The 15,572-nt window shown below is 37.8% G+C and overlaps 1 protein-coding gene across 1 annotated transcript in view; it reads right to left on the minus strand.

The window, feature by feature from the left end:
• The window catches only part of LOC110163999 (protein Niban 2-like), a 53,176-nt gene that overhangs the window by 7,058 nt on the left and 30,546 nt on the right, over positions 1-15,572 (minus strand). The window contains 4 exon segments of the mRNA XM_055153382.1: positions 589-702; positions 4,486-4,641; positions 10,626-10,810; positions 12,734-12,896. Coding sequence (XP_055009357.1) covers positions 589-702; positions 4,486-4,641; positions 10,626-10,810; positions 12,734-12,896 — 618 coding nt within the window.

Raw genomic sequence — 15,572 nt, forward strand, 5'->3', positions numbered from 1 at the left:
GTTTGATTTACGTAGGACCATATTCAGTATTTTTTTATTTATTATTGCTTTTATCAATTTCAAATTATTTCAGTGATGATTGTTGATTTTTCTTTCATTACCAGAGGGGAAGCAACAATTTTGTCCATGTCTGTATATTACTAAGTTCAGTGTCCACACCAAAGACTACATGAAGGTATGAAAGAAGAAACACAAACGTCTTTTCTGTCATTATTAGTGTGTTTTTTAGTGTCTGAAGAGCCTCCACAGTCTGTATTAAATCTGCTCTGAGCGGCTGCTTGCATCTACAGGTCATTCAGGAAAATACAGAGTGATATCGAATCAGTGATTTAGTCTGAGCACTCACCGATACCTGAAAAATGTGCAGTAGCAGAGCTTTTGCAGACACTGGTATCAGTATCAGAACAACCAAAGTCTCAACCAAAGATTCATTTAAGCAAAGAGACTTATAATTCAATATATTGTGATGGTCCATGACGCTGTTATGAGACCTTTGATAATACAACTTCACAAAGTTTGCCCAAAAAAATCACATTCAGACATTTTTCCCAAATCGCTGAACCTTAAGTTTTGACTTTTCAGTCCCACCTTGAGCACACGTTCCTGACACTTCTGGATGCTCTTGCACAGGTCGCCGTCTCCTGGAGCCTGCAGAGACTGGTTCAACAGCTGCTCAAACGTGTACACCGAGTTGTCCATTTGCTGAAATCATAAACAAATATACAGTTAGTGCTCCGTGTACCATTTGTTCTTTTGAATTTCAATTAAAGATGAAAAACAATAAAATGGGAAAACAGTTTATTTCATTTTTCTGTTTTAGTGTCAAACAAAAACACAAATTTCAACCTCTATTTTCAATATTTAATTTTAAGTTTATTTCTCAGTGTCTATTTTAATTTTGATATTTTATTCTCTCTGGTTTATTTGCCCCGGAAATTCTGCTGCTTATTGCGCTGCGTGTGAATTCAGAGTCAACTGAACTGTTTCTCATCATGGAGTTCAACAATCTTTAAAACGTGAAAGTAAATGTGTTGTTATGAAAGAAGAAGACATATTCACAAAATTACAACCATTTTTCCTTCTAACAGCAGAACTTCCGGTGCAAATAAACCAGAGAGAATAAAATTAGGGGTGTCAAATTATCGCGTTAATTGCGATTAATTAATTACAGTCATATTTAGCGCGTTATGTTTTTTAATCGCGTTAATCTCATTTTTAATCTCTAACTTTAGTGTTTCTGTATGCGAGTTGCTTTATTATAAAATCTGTTTTTTATGTGTTGTTGGGACAACAACACACACAAAAAAACACATTTATAATTTTTTTTATTTCGGTAATTCCACTCATTGCCGGAAACCCACACAAAACACGCACAGTAAGAGCGATGTAAACATCATGTTAACGTTGGCGGCGTCAGTCGCACAATGGACGAGGTGGAAGAGCCAGTAGAACAGAGCAGCAGTGCACAGGTAAAAACACATTCGTGTCTTGGAAATTATTCTCCCGACGTGAAATATAAAAGAAAATAACAAATATAAAATCGCCTACAACTTAAATGTCACTGGTGAAAACAACCTGCATACACTCATGCACTATGTCTGCACTACTGTCCTATAGTGACCTGCCACATGAGGGGACACACACACAAACACACACACACACAAACACACACAAACACAAACACACACAAACACACACAAACACAAACACACAAACACACAAACACACACACACAAACACACAACACACACACACACACACAAACACACACACACAACACAAACACACACAAACACACACAAACCGCGCTTCCTCCTGTGCGCCTCTAAACCAGAACTAACACCAAGACTAAAACCAGGACTAATCCAGTCCAGGACTAAACCAGGACTAAACCAGGTCTAAACCAGGACTAAAACAAGGACTAAAACCAGTGATCTCATATATAAAGCATTTCTCTATCAATAATATTTTTAATATGGTTAAGGAAAGACTGGACTTTTTATTGTCTTTAAGTAGACAAAAGTTATTATGTTCAGATTTCCTCGTCTTTGCTACTTTACAGCAAACAGTTTCTTATTCATGGAGACTTGGGCTCAACAGCCGATTTGAAGAGAACAAACAAGAACAACATTTGCAGGATGTGGTTGCTACATTCATGTAGTTTTAAAAAGCATGACAATATCAAGTAATCCAAAGTATTCAGATTACATTACTCACTTTAAGTAATTAAATGGATTAAGTTAAAAACTACATTTTGGGGTATGTAATCTGTAATCTGTAGGGGAATACATTTTAAAAGTAACCTTCCCAACACTGCAGATTAGTAATAGTAATAATAATGATGATACTGTGGAATGTAAGTGACTGCATCTGTTAAAGTTTGTTAAACAATAAATGACTTTATAAAGTCACTTTTTTTGTTCTATATCAGTCTTTTGATCTGCCACAAAAATGTAATAATGAATTTAAATGAAAATTCCTCAAATTGAAGGCTTTTCTCAGCAATTTTTAGGTGAGATTAAAAAGAGATTAATTAGATTAATTAATTACAGATCATAATTAATTAATCTCTAAATTTTTTTAATTGCATGACAGCACTAAATAAAATATCAAATTTAAATCAGCACCAAGACTGTTTTTTGATTAATGTTATTTGAAATCAACTTTAAATTAAATATTGAAAATAGAGGTTGAAATCTTTTTTGTTTTTTGTTTGAATTAAAAGCAGAATCATGACATAACAAACTGTTTTCCCATTTTATTGTTTTTCATTCTTAATTGAAATTTAAAAGAACAAAGAACCAGTAAAAAGTAATGAGAAGTGGAGTTAAGTCAATGCAATGAAAAAACATTTTGTTCCATTTTGTTTATGTCCAACAGGTGGAGACAAAGAGTTAAAATATGAACACATTTACTAGTATGTGTCTTTCCCATTCAGAACTGTGTGAAATGTGCAGTGTTCAAAAGCATATTTAGTCATGTATTTAAAGGTGAACTATGTAACCTGTGTTGCGTTTCCATGGAGATGTTATTTCTTGCTTGTTATTGTAGAATGTTTCACAGTATGGCATTTAAATTATTCTCAAAGTGCAAAAAATCTTGATCATTGACACTACGAGTAGATTCGCCTCTTCACAGATCTGACCTGTCATTTGGCCTGGTGGCATCGCCTGCTTGTCTCCATGGAAACAGTTTAATTCAATGTGTAATTTGATGAGGTAAGTGTGTAAAATCCCTCAGTCGTCCAGGTAGAATCCACGGCAAAGGAGAAACTCAATTTGCTGACTGGACAAGAGTTTATTTGCTCAAGTACGTCATCCAAGGTGCTTCTTCAGTTCTGGTCAGAATGCAGGAGAAAGCTGCAGAAGAAGCAGCTTGGATGAGCTACAAAACGGATTTGACCAAATAAACTTTTGTCCAGTCGATAAATTGAATTTCTCCTTTGCCATGAATTGAGGTAAATGAGGAATATAAATGAGGAGTTACTAGTTTTTTCAGTTTTTAGGAAAATCTGACACATAGTCTTTAAAGGGGCTGTAAAATTAAGAGAATGTGCTGTCTTTTATTGTTCACAAACGAGGAAGTAATGCACTGTTAGCATGCTAGTAGTTATTAACATTAAAGTTGTGAAAAATGTTTATTATAAACTCATCAAAGTGAATAATTAGGATGCTCTGAATGCATGAGGTAAGTGAGGGAGAACTTTAGACCACTGCAAACTTTAAGATTTTAAAATGACTGTTTCTGATTGGTGTTATTTGAAATAAACTTTAGATTAAATATTGGAAATAGAGGTCAAAATCAGTTTTTTTGTTTGACACGAAAACAGAAGAATGAAATAAAATGTTTTCCCATTTTACTGTTTTTCGTTCTTAATCGAAATTCAAAAGAATGAAGGAATGTACATGGACCAACTAGATCTCCAAAAATTCTAATCTGCATAATTCACCCACTTCAAAATAAGATTACACAAAATTGGACCATAAACGAGAAATTTCAGTGTCACAAAATCAAGATTAATTCTTTAAAAATACATTTAAATCAAACTGTTTAGCTGGAATATATTAAAAATACTATTTACACATGAAATTAAGATGCAAAATACAATTAGATAAGCAAGATAAAATAAAATAAAAAAAGTTGTATTTTAAAAGAACAGAAAAGGTCTAAGTGAGGCATTATAAGGCACTTTTGTATCGTTTTAACTCAATCTACAAGAACGGCTGCAATTTTTTGAAGTAGCATCATTTCCTCCAGGTCCAACAAATCCAAAAAAGTCTTATTCTGCATAAAAACTAGAGCCGTAACGATATTTTCACTATACGCATCTCACAGTACGAAAAGTAAGGAATAACTTTGGCCGACTGCAAACCGTGTAAAATGAACTCGCTTTGTTTTCCACGTTTTAAAGCCAGTGTATGTGTGTGTGTGTTTGTGTGTGTGTGTGTGTGTGTGTGTGTGCGTGTGTGTGTGTATTGGTGGTACCCCTCGGAGCAGGATCTGTGCCCTGGATCTGAACACTGTGGGCCCGCTCACGCTGAACCTGTGCTGCAGCCCCTCCAGCTCCATACGCTCCAGCTCATCATAACACGAGCGCATCTTGACCGGGTGGAAGGCCAGCATGGACAGACGCTCCATCTGCTACAGAGACACACACAAACACATTCAACCAGTAAAGAAGATAAAAGGAGCTGACTCATAATAAACGGTTACTCAAACATGTGTGAATGAAACAAAACACAACTGCAGGTCTGTTTTCAAGGAGGTCACACGGTGTAATAGGGAGTCCATTTTGTAATATAAATCTTTACCTGTTGTAGTCCAGTGATAATAACACCTTCAGTTTACAGGGAACAGGAACATAGGTGTTTTTCTAAGCATTATCAAAAAGATCTTCTTCAAGGTCAATATGTCTTTTCATTTCCTTGTTAGTAACTTTATCCGTCCATGTAACCTGAAGCACAACTGTCCCTATGAAGGGGCGGGGCCTGTCAGTACTGAGCAAATGGACCTGTTTTAGATCAATACTGCAAATTACTATTAAAAAAAAAATCTACCATAAAAAAGTAATATAACTGAATATCCCCAAAAATATAGTGTCTTTTTTACCGTTTAGTGTTATGGTTTAAAGGGCCCATCTCATGCAAAATAACTCTTTTCACATTGTATCTTCTGCACATAAACTTTTTTCTATTTCTATTTGGGTTTTGGAACATCCATTACACAATAGTTATGAAATCTTACTGATTTCTTGGAGGCCGACACAGACCAGGAACTATGAAATGTTCATGTGGGAATTGTCAGCCGATGCCCACAGAAACAGAATGTTTTCTGCCAGGAAAGGTGGAGGGGGAGGGGGGCGAGTGTGAAGCTCTTCCTGCTACGTCAAACACGTCATCGTTATAGCAGGCTTTTTTTCAGGGGTGTCAAACATATGGCCCGGGGGCCAGATCCGGCCCTCTGAGACATTTAATCTGGCCCTCGGCTGATTAATACTAAAATATTTTAATTATATATAAAAATTTATATATATATATATATATATATATATATATATATATATATATATATATATATATATATATATATATATATATATATATATAATATTTGTAAAAGAAAGATTTCATCAATTAAAAAAGATTTCTGTAATAGATTTGTGTTTCTCTGCACAAATATTTGAACTTATTGCTATTTTTGGGGTTTATATGCCATGACTTTGCCGTGAGGATCAAAGTAGGTTGGATACGGTGGAAGGGTGGCAGAAATACGCTGCAATCACTTCGGTGACATATACAAGGCCCACACATCACTCTTAGAAGGTAGAAAGCTCTGAAAAGTTGATTTTACATGAGATGGGCCCTTTAAAGCTACAGTGTAACTTTTGGGAGGTGGCAGGGCTGACCTGTTATAATGTTTCCTCATCCCCGAGTTGAACTACCCCTTTTAAATGAAAGTTAAGACCAATGTCGCACCCATTATGCGGGCGAAAAACACCAGGTCTAATTGTAATAATGACCAACTAACTACCGGTATTATGTCTAGAATCTAAGGCTATGTTTATATGATGACAGTCTGAACAGAAGATGCAAAAGTGGCGTAGCGTCTTCACTTTTTATTCCACGTTTAGACAAGCGTTTTCGGGAGGAAATCTGCGTGATGCAAAGGTGTGTGGAATTGGATTGTGTGTGTATGCCAAGCGGCTCAGTGGTGACGCTCAGTGGTGACGTATGTGATGTAAACACGTAGATGATGTGAGCAGATCTGACCAGAGTTTTGCGTCTTGGGCAGCGTAGATGAAACTGACTGTTTACTCATTGCCGCCGATGCCAGAAACCAAAGTATTGTTTGTGCATACTCCAAATTAGACATTCATTCATGTTACATTATCTCACGTTGTTTTTTTCACTCTGCCTCCATTTAACATTGCACTGCAGCCTGGTTGAGTAAACAAAAAAATAGGCTAATGAAAATTAAGACCTTTGTGAAAAAAATAAGACTTGGACAACATAATTTAAGACTTTTTAAGGCCTTAATTTAGGAACATGAAATTTAAGACCTTTTTAAGACTTTTAAGACCCCGTGGCTACCCTGTAATCACAAACAGACCTGGAGTTGTGTTTTGTTTCATTCACACATTCACACATTAACACACGCATGATTCCACAGACATGGAAAGCTAAAGCCACTTCAGAACATTCTCTTTGGAGATAGATGAGATTTATGCCATACTCAACTCAGAGTCAAATCAGTCTGAGGGTCTCTCTGAAAGCGATCGAACCACTGACTGAAGCGTGCAAACAAAGACTTCACCCTGATTGGTCAAAGTGTCAAACATTTTTCACAAACAAAATAGTCTGAATTTATGCTGAAGTATTTTGGTGCCATGTTTGTTTTGATGCGTCTGACGCTGGCTTCCACCCAAACCACAGAGCTGCACAAGCGAATCCTAACAAGGTGGAATTCAACATTTCCACAAAAAAACTAAACGGAATCCCTCCTCCAGGTCAAATGAGAGCCATGTCTGTGGAGATGCAAGCCTGCTCACAGTAAGGATGCATGTTTTCAAAGTTTTTCGGTGCTAAACTCAACCAAAATGAAAAAAAAAAAAAAAGCATAAATAAAAACTAAAAACTAAATAAATAAAAACTAAAACCAACCTGCTTTTACTTTATTTATTTATTTATTTTTTTTTTTGGCTAAAAGTTACATACTGTGGCTTTAAGATCACGTACATTTGAAAATGTCCTATAGATATTGTAAATGAAGATATATTTCACTGTGTTTTATGTAATTAAAAGATTTGAAGGGCTGGCAGTAGGTTAAGTATTAATCAGCCTTCACCGTAATGATAATATACCTGTCCTTGTTTTAATACAGGAAACAGTGACACAATAGACGGCTCTATAAAAACACCTTTATTTCCTTACAAAGAGTCAACACTGAAAGTCACTCAATGTTGTTGTTGTTCTGCGTGTGTTAATCCGATCTCAGTTCGCAGGTTTTCATCATAATCCCTTTGATAATTGATCGTATTTCCGCAGCTCTGGGCCTGAGGTGTGGTACATCCTACAGTTGGACAATAGAGAGCAGGCGGCGCCATCTTATTCAGCTTTGAACGTATTCATTTTAATAGTAGCCTATAAAATTATAACAAACATTTGCTGTCACGCCTGCTCATTTAGTGTTTGTTGTACTTTTCTTTTCTATTCCCACGTGGCCTTACATCTGTGTAATCCCTCAGTGTTCCAGTAGGTTCCATAGTAGGGCTGGGCGATATGGATCAAAAAAATATACCTCGATATACCATATATATCTCGATATCTGTACAGGAAAAATAACCCTCCAAAACTGAAAACTGCAAAAACAAATATGCCAAATTCCACAAGGTCTTTTTTTTTACTGAAGTGCAAAAGGTCGGCAGTTCATGTAGGAACAAAGTACTTCTGCCACATTTAAGATTACAAAAAAATCCCAGATTACATAAATAATAATTTAACTGTAAAATGAAATAAATAAAACATATTTCCTTCTTTTCATTCATAAATAAAACAACAACAACTCAAGCTCATCTTTGCATTAACTCTGTTATCCAGACCATAACCATGAGCTCCTTCAGCACAGGAAGCTCGGGAGGTTCTTTACTTTAACAGATCCATGTTCCTATCCAGCGTAAGGAGCGCTGAGGTTTCCCACAAGCCACTGCGCTGATCAAACCCAACGTTTTCAGACACTATTGTACATGTTACATTGCAGCAGATTATTAATTAAAATGTTCTGCATAAATAAACTTTACATGACTAAACTTTACAACATATAAACATAACGACTCTAGAGCCACATCAGCCCATTTGAGATTATCAAAACTTAAAACCGCATGGCTTATTTGCATAAAGAGCTCTTTCCTTCCTCCCTGCTGATGGTTTTGTCTGTAAACGATGGAAAAGGTTTGTGGTGCTTTTCACTGGCACCAACTTTGGGCGTTCACGGCGGTAGTGACGAGTGAATGAGACACAAGCAGCAAAATCAGGGAGGGCCATGGGGCCGCTCACAGAGAAGATAAACATACAATATCAAGATATCCCCCACCCCTATTCCATAGTGTCCACTGGTGTATACTAGTCTATGTGCTCTTCTACTTGTTCTGATACAGCTCAACATCATTCAGAAAAGGCTCATTTGTGTCCTGTGAATGTGACTTTTTTAGTACTGATACCTGCTCAAATGAGTATCTAGTTTTAGTATTAGTTCGTATCTGATGTTCAATACTTTTGACAACACTACATTCATAGTTTTGATGCCTTCAGTAAGACTCTACAATGTAAATAGTCCTGAAAATGTGTAATATTTCTTTTAATAATTCTGTGTGGAGAATTCCATGAAGAATTGTGAGTAATAAAAAATACCTTGAAATACTGTTAGTTTAAAGGTCCTACCTAACTTCAGTGCTAACAGGGCTTGAATTACAACTACTACCTGGCAATGCATGCATCACAGATTTCAGACTTCCAGTCATCGCACAATGCATACTGGGAAGGATCCTCCAAAAAAGTGAGCATCAAACCGCTGTGTTTGTTTTCCCAGTGGGATGCGTCTGTTGCCAAAGCCAATCTTTTCAAGTCTTTTGAACCATATCGCTAACCTTTGGCTGTCTAAGAAATCATCTCGAGTTTGCAGTGAACATTTTGTATGTGGAGTGAAACTTCCGAAGCCCGTTTTCCACTGTTAGGATCCAACAACCACACAATTATGATGTCCGAATCCCATAACTAAAATATGACAATATCAGAACCAGAAACAAAAGTGATATGGTTCAAAAGACTAAAAAAGATTGACTTTGACAATAGACGCATCCCACTTGGAAATCAAACATGGCGGTTTGATGCTCACTTTTTCAGAGGATCATCCCCAGTATATGCATTGGGCGATGACTGGAAGTCTGAAATTCGTGATGCATGTATTGTAGCAAAAAATAATTCAGCCCTGATTTTTTTCTTCTAGTTTAAATAAAGCTAAAAACAAGAGCTGCAACTTCCAGGTTGAGATCTTGAAAATAACAACCCTAGAATTTAAATAATGAGTCTGGAGATGGTCTGAGAGGAGCAGAGCCAAAGCCTCAGTCACACACAGAGACACATGTGTGACTTTCATCTGATGGAACGCTCCAAACAGGTTTGAACTCCTCTCAGGTGATAATGAGTCCAAATATTAGTCCAGTACATTCTGGTTCAATGCACAACAGTGGTGTAACTGTGGGGCAAACACGACTATGTTTACATGTACGTCTTTAGATCTGATCATTATCACATTATTATAATGTCATGTAAACAGTTACATCTGATTTCTCTCAGAACGTTCACAATTATGCAAAAAGAGTAAATGAATGTGTCAAAGATTGTATCTCCATATAAACACATACCAAAAATCTGTTCTAATTATTACATATTCTGATTCGTTTTTTAACTGGTTTGACTGATTTCTGATCTTGAGTTTTGCTACTCTTGATTTTTACTGCTCAAATTGGTCTGTAAAAGGTTAAGGTACACTTTATTGTACCTTCACTGTATAGGCTTGGTCAGAATGCCTTAGCTGGAAGGTTTTACATATAGTGCATGTTTTAAATGGGAAAACCCACTCAGACACAGGAAGAACATGCAAACTCCACACAGTCAGCCACAGTGCTGCTGTATGGTCTTTTAATTAAAGCCCTGTACCCAAATTTCATCAAACTTCATGTTGCCCCAGTACAGATATATTATATAAGCAGCTCTTGAGGTCAACATAACTCTGCTGTGTACTGTCTGCAGCTAAATGGAAAACATGTATTGTCCGATAATCAGGAAATGTGCATTAGCATGTTAGTGATGGCCTCCAAAAGTTGTGAGAAGTGTTTCTAAACTCATCGCTGTGAATAATGAGGATGCTCCAAAGGCATAAGATAAGAGAGGAATAACTTTTGACCACAGCAAATGAACTAGTTGTGAATAAAAACAAAACAACACACAACTCCAGAGCAATATTTTAACATGACTAAAACTACAAAAAAGTGTATTTATTTACTGCAGTACCACATATAGATTCTGTAGCCACACTTTTGCAGTATTAGTAAAAACAGCTGCTCTCACCTCTCCCAGTTTGTCCTTGTCCTGCTGCACAGAGTTCTTGCTGAGCTCCACCAGCTCTCTGCAGAACACCTCCCTGACCTCAGAGAAGCCCCGAGACGTGGGCACCATCAGAGCTTCCAGGATGGAGCTCACATACGGCTGCACACTGCTCCGCAACACCTGCTCCGCCTTCGGAAGGACCAGAGCTGCAGGAGGAGAGGGAGAGAGAGGGAGGAAAGGAGAAGAGAGGAGAGAAGAGGGGAGGAGACGGGAGAGAGGGAGAGGAGAAAAAGGAGGAGAGGTCACTGTCAATAATAATCAGACAATCACAGCCTGCTACCTTCTGTCTCTCAGCCAATCAACTCTCAGACCATTCATATAACTACACTCTCTCACTCCTCCTCCTTTTAGTCATTTAATCATCATCATCATCATTCAAATCCTCTCTCTCCTAAGCATGGGGTTCAGAGTGGTGCTGACTCTCACGCTTGGACAGGTATCATTTAGAACAAAATCAAACCTCTTTGTGTTTATCTTTCTCAGATTGACCACTCTGATCACAGGTAATAACCTACATTGATGCAACTTTATAAAAGTAAACCAATCTGGTCAGATCTCAACAGAAGCTCAACAGGACCTGGCCTGGTTAGTCACTTGGATGGAAGACCACTGGGAACACCAGGTGCCACAGTGGAGCGTCATTGGCCCACATTGCCTATATGAAAGTGGTGTGTATATAAGTGTTGGTGGTGGTCAGAGGGGCCAGTGGTGTAGATTGGTAACTTTGCTTTGTCTGTCTGTCTCAGGGCAGCTGTGGCTCCATCAGTATCTTACCACCACCAGGTATAGAGTGAATGAAGAATTGTATTGTAAAGAGTCTTTAAGTGCCTCAAAATCAAATGCATCATCATGGTTCATATGAACATTGGCGAGCGGTGATGTACTTTAAAACCTCACTTGTTGTTTATCATGTAGAGTCCTCTCACTCCAGCAGAGGTAACCTGACTCTAACCTGGTGCTCAGACACAAACCTGTCTGAGACTGGGCCTGGCTCTGAGAGGAGCAGAATCAGAGCCAAAACCTCAATCACACACAGAGACACATGTGTGACCTTCATCTGACGGAATGCTCCAAACAGGTTTGAACTCAGCTCACGTGATCATGAGTCCAGCGCATTCTGGTTCAATACACAACAGTGGAGTAACTATCGGACACTGGCTATGTTTACAAGCACATCTTCAGATCTGATCATGATCTGATTTCTGGAGTTATCACGTTGTTGTAGTGCTATCTAAACAATTACATCTGATTTTCACAATTCTGCAAAATAAGAAAATGAATGTGTTAAAGACTGATGTAAACACACACCAAAAATCAGTTCTAATTCTGATTAGTCTATTTTTTTATTTTTTACTGATTTGACAAAATTCCAATCTTGATTTTACTGGTCATGTTGATGCACCCATTAATGTAAAATGCAATAATAAAAGCTCAAAGTGGTCTAGAAGGATGATCAGAAGTCAGTTTTCACGCATGTTACTGTTTCAAGGATTGCACTGCAGAATGTTGACTTTACACAGGCACAAGTGAATGTGGAGTGAATGCTTGAGCTACTGTGAAAATAACCTTAGTGTTCTGTATTCACTTTTTACTGATAAGAATATTGTGTTTCCTTTGCATGCTACTCTATAATGAATTCTTGGTCCATACAACTGAGTCCTTCATTGAAATACTCAGAATCTTACTTGACCAAAGTGCTGTGCTCAGGTTTAACCCGATGCAGGAGTGCGGCTGTAGTTTGATTTCTAAATAAGTCAGAAGACAGGAATGTGCCCTGTCCACTTCACACTCATGACAACTGTACAAGAGTAAAAGCATCAAGGAGTGACAGCACAACACACAACGCCCAAACACACAGGGAGGGGGCGCTGTCAGAGCACGCAACTATTACACTCCATCATGTTGACAGACAAGGATTAAAACAGTGTGTCAGGAGCTATTGTTGTCATTGTGTACATGTGTTATTTTACGAAGGAGCAGAATTTTTTAATAAAAGTGAATGTCGCAACATAAATACTGATGAATACACAACAATATACACCAGCACAGTTCTGGAGCTGCCCTCTCACCTCTGATTTTGCTGGACACGTGTTCCTTGGAGGTGATGATCTGGTCCATGTCGGTCCTGAGAGCCGCGTCCAGGGGCCCTCGCTGCGCCTCACAGTCCTGAGACAGAGACTCGTACTGGGCTGTGGTCTGGTTCAGCACCTGCCTGTACACTGCTCCGGAGATCTGCACCACAAACAACATCGTGTACAGTAAGAAGACGGTTGTGAACTATCTACGTCTGGGGTCTCCAAACTTTTCTCTCTGGTGAGCGTCATTTACAAAACAAAAAAGCCAGAGAGACAAGAAATTGAGTAAATATAAGGGCCATGGTAAACTGTCACATTTTTATACAGTGCTTTTCCACCTTTAAGACACTCAAAGCACTTTACAACAAGGAACCACTCACCCATTCACACACACATTCACACACCAGTGTACGCAGACACTGGGGGGGTGAGGTGGGTTAAGTGTCTTGCCCAAGGACACAACGACAGCATTCATCTGTGAGAGCTGGAATCACACCATCAACCTGTGGGTCACTGGATCTGATTGCTCAATCTATGATGTATGACGAGAGTAGGATTCAAACCACCAACCTTGGCATCAAAATGACACATTTACAGTGACACTTTATTTTAGGGTACACTTCTAACTACACACCTAACTGCCTGCTAATTAGCATAGTTGTACATTGTTAATTTGTCATTAATTAGTATTTATTCAGCCCTTATTAATGTCTAATTCCCCATTATTCGAAAGCTGACTGTATGGAGATATGTATCGTATCGGCAACTTCTTAATGAGACCCAGCCCTACTTAATATACCAGTTAGCCCCGTTAGCGGCGCATTACATACATCACGATCAAATAGCAGCAACTGGTTAAATAAAAAAAGTACCTGCCTACCATCAAGCGAACAAATTCTAACCCTGCGAGGTCAGACGGTTTCCAGAAAGTGAAACCAGCTGGTGAATCATGCTAAGGTTACCCATGATTTAGAACAAAATCAAAGTGCTTTGCTAATTCATTCTACAGAAATCTGCCTTGTTTTTCTGTCCTTTTTTCTCATCAGCAGCCATATTTGTTTTGATAACTGGCTAATCCAGCTGTCAGTCACACTAAACCACCTGTCACTTTGAACTCGAGGAGTTTTAGTGTTCACAGCGCTCACAGACTCACATCTTTGTAAAGTACTGACGAAGTGTGTTTTCTGGATCCCAGGACATGTTACAAATGCAATTAAAGTTGTGCGTCTACGTCACAAAAGCACGTGATCTGTTGTTTATGCTGTCATACTGGAGGCAAACGATCTATCTGGACCAACGTGTAGTTTTTGTGTGCGATAAAATAAGAAGGACGTGCTGTGCGTTTTTCACATTCGCCGGCACAGAATCTCCCCCTCACCGCCACTCCACCACCCGGGGTCGCTACAGTTCTGATTTTGACCCCCCCGTTCTACCTGGCTGTTATCAGGAGCAGATGTGATGTCTTGGTGATCAACAAACATCTCACGCATCCACCTACAAAATACTTATAAGCCTCTAACCCCTTGTAATTTTTCAGTTCTTGGTTGATGTAGGACAATGTAGAATGAATGAAGTAGTAATAAAAATCTGGATACTGGATGTTGGAAACAGATTGGACTGACAAAGCAGTCTGTCGGAATTAAGACAGGGATCTATTTTACAACCCAGGAGGATGACTTTAGCATTATATTTTTCTAATGACGGCTGATGTAACGAGCTGGCAATTTTGTTTGCGCTCTTTAACTCTTTCCCCCTTGGACGCCTACTAGGAACAACCCACACATATGTGACTAGGGCTACTCATAGAGCATAATTCCATAAAAGAAAACGGATTTCCACGAGTGATTATAAATGAATTTCACACTCATGAACTTAATTGAAACACAGACATATTTGGTATCTCTGGAAACTTTAGACTTTGAACTATTCATTTATGGTTTAAATGTGATTTAACTCATTTACAGGTTTATAACAGCTCACTGAATATGAGAGTTTACCTGGTCAGGTGCAAAATCGAAAACAAAAAACTACATTCAGCATCTGATATATGCATGTTCTGATTCATAAAAAAAAAAATAAAAAAAAATAAAAATAAAAAAATATATATATATATATATATATATATATATATATATATATATATATTATAGAGAGAGATATAGATATAGATATATTTGACAAAGTATTTAAACAGATTTTATATCACCACATACAGTATAGCCAAGTGTACACCTGTTTTTACCTGTTTTTCACCTGTGTGGACCTAATTCGTTTTATTTCCATTTAACTTATTTAACTTATTCAACTTATTTAGCTTATTATAATATAATAATATATAATAATAAAATTCTTCCCCGTCAGTGGGTGTCTAATATTTGTCATCTTGGTTACTTTCTCGTGTGCAGAGCTCCACATAAACGTTTCTGTAGCGATTCTGTTATACATCACATCTTGGAAAAAAAGACTGAAATATTTCAAAGGACTCGCCTGAGCAACATCCAGATTTCAGGACAATTTTGGTTCATAATCGAGTATAAAGTCCCCGATAGTTTGTTTGGATATCGCAGGACTCCATACAGACGCATCAGCAGCATTCTCATCTTCGTAAGATTCATTCTCTGAAAGTCCGTCACTATTGCTGTTTTCCACTTTATAATCAACTTCATCATCACTTTGAAATCTATAAAAGTCACTTTCTCTAAACTTATCCATAAAATATGTCCGCTCCTCATTATTTCTAAAACTGTGCGCCACAATTTTTCCATTGCACGTGTTTCTTGTTGTGTTTTTAACGGAGGCTACAATCGTCACTACTTTGATTAACTTTGGAAAA

Source organism: Boleophthalmus pectinirostris, unplaced genomic scaffold (genome assembly GCF_026225935.1).
Source record: "Boleophthalmus pectinirostris isolate CB_2022bp ecotype Guang Dong unplaced genomic scaffold, ASM2622593v1 HiC_scaffold_18, whole genome shotgun sequence".
Taxonomy (NCBI): domain Eukaryota; kingdom Metazoa; phylum Chordata; class Actinopteri; order Gobiiformes; family Gobiidae; genus Boleophthalmus; species Boleophthalmus pectinirostris.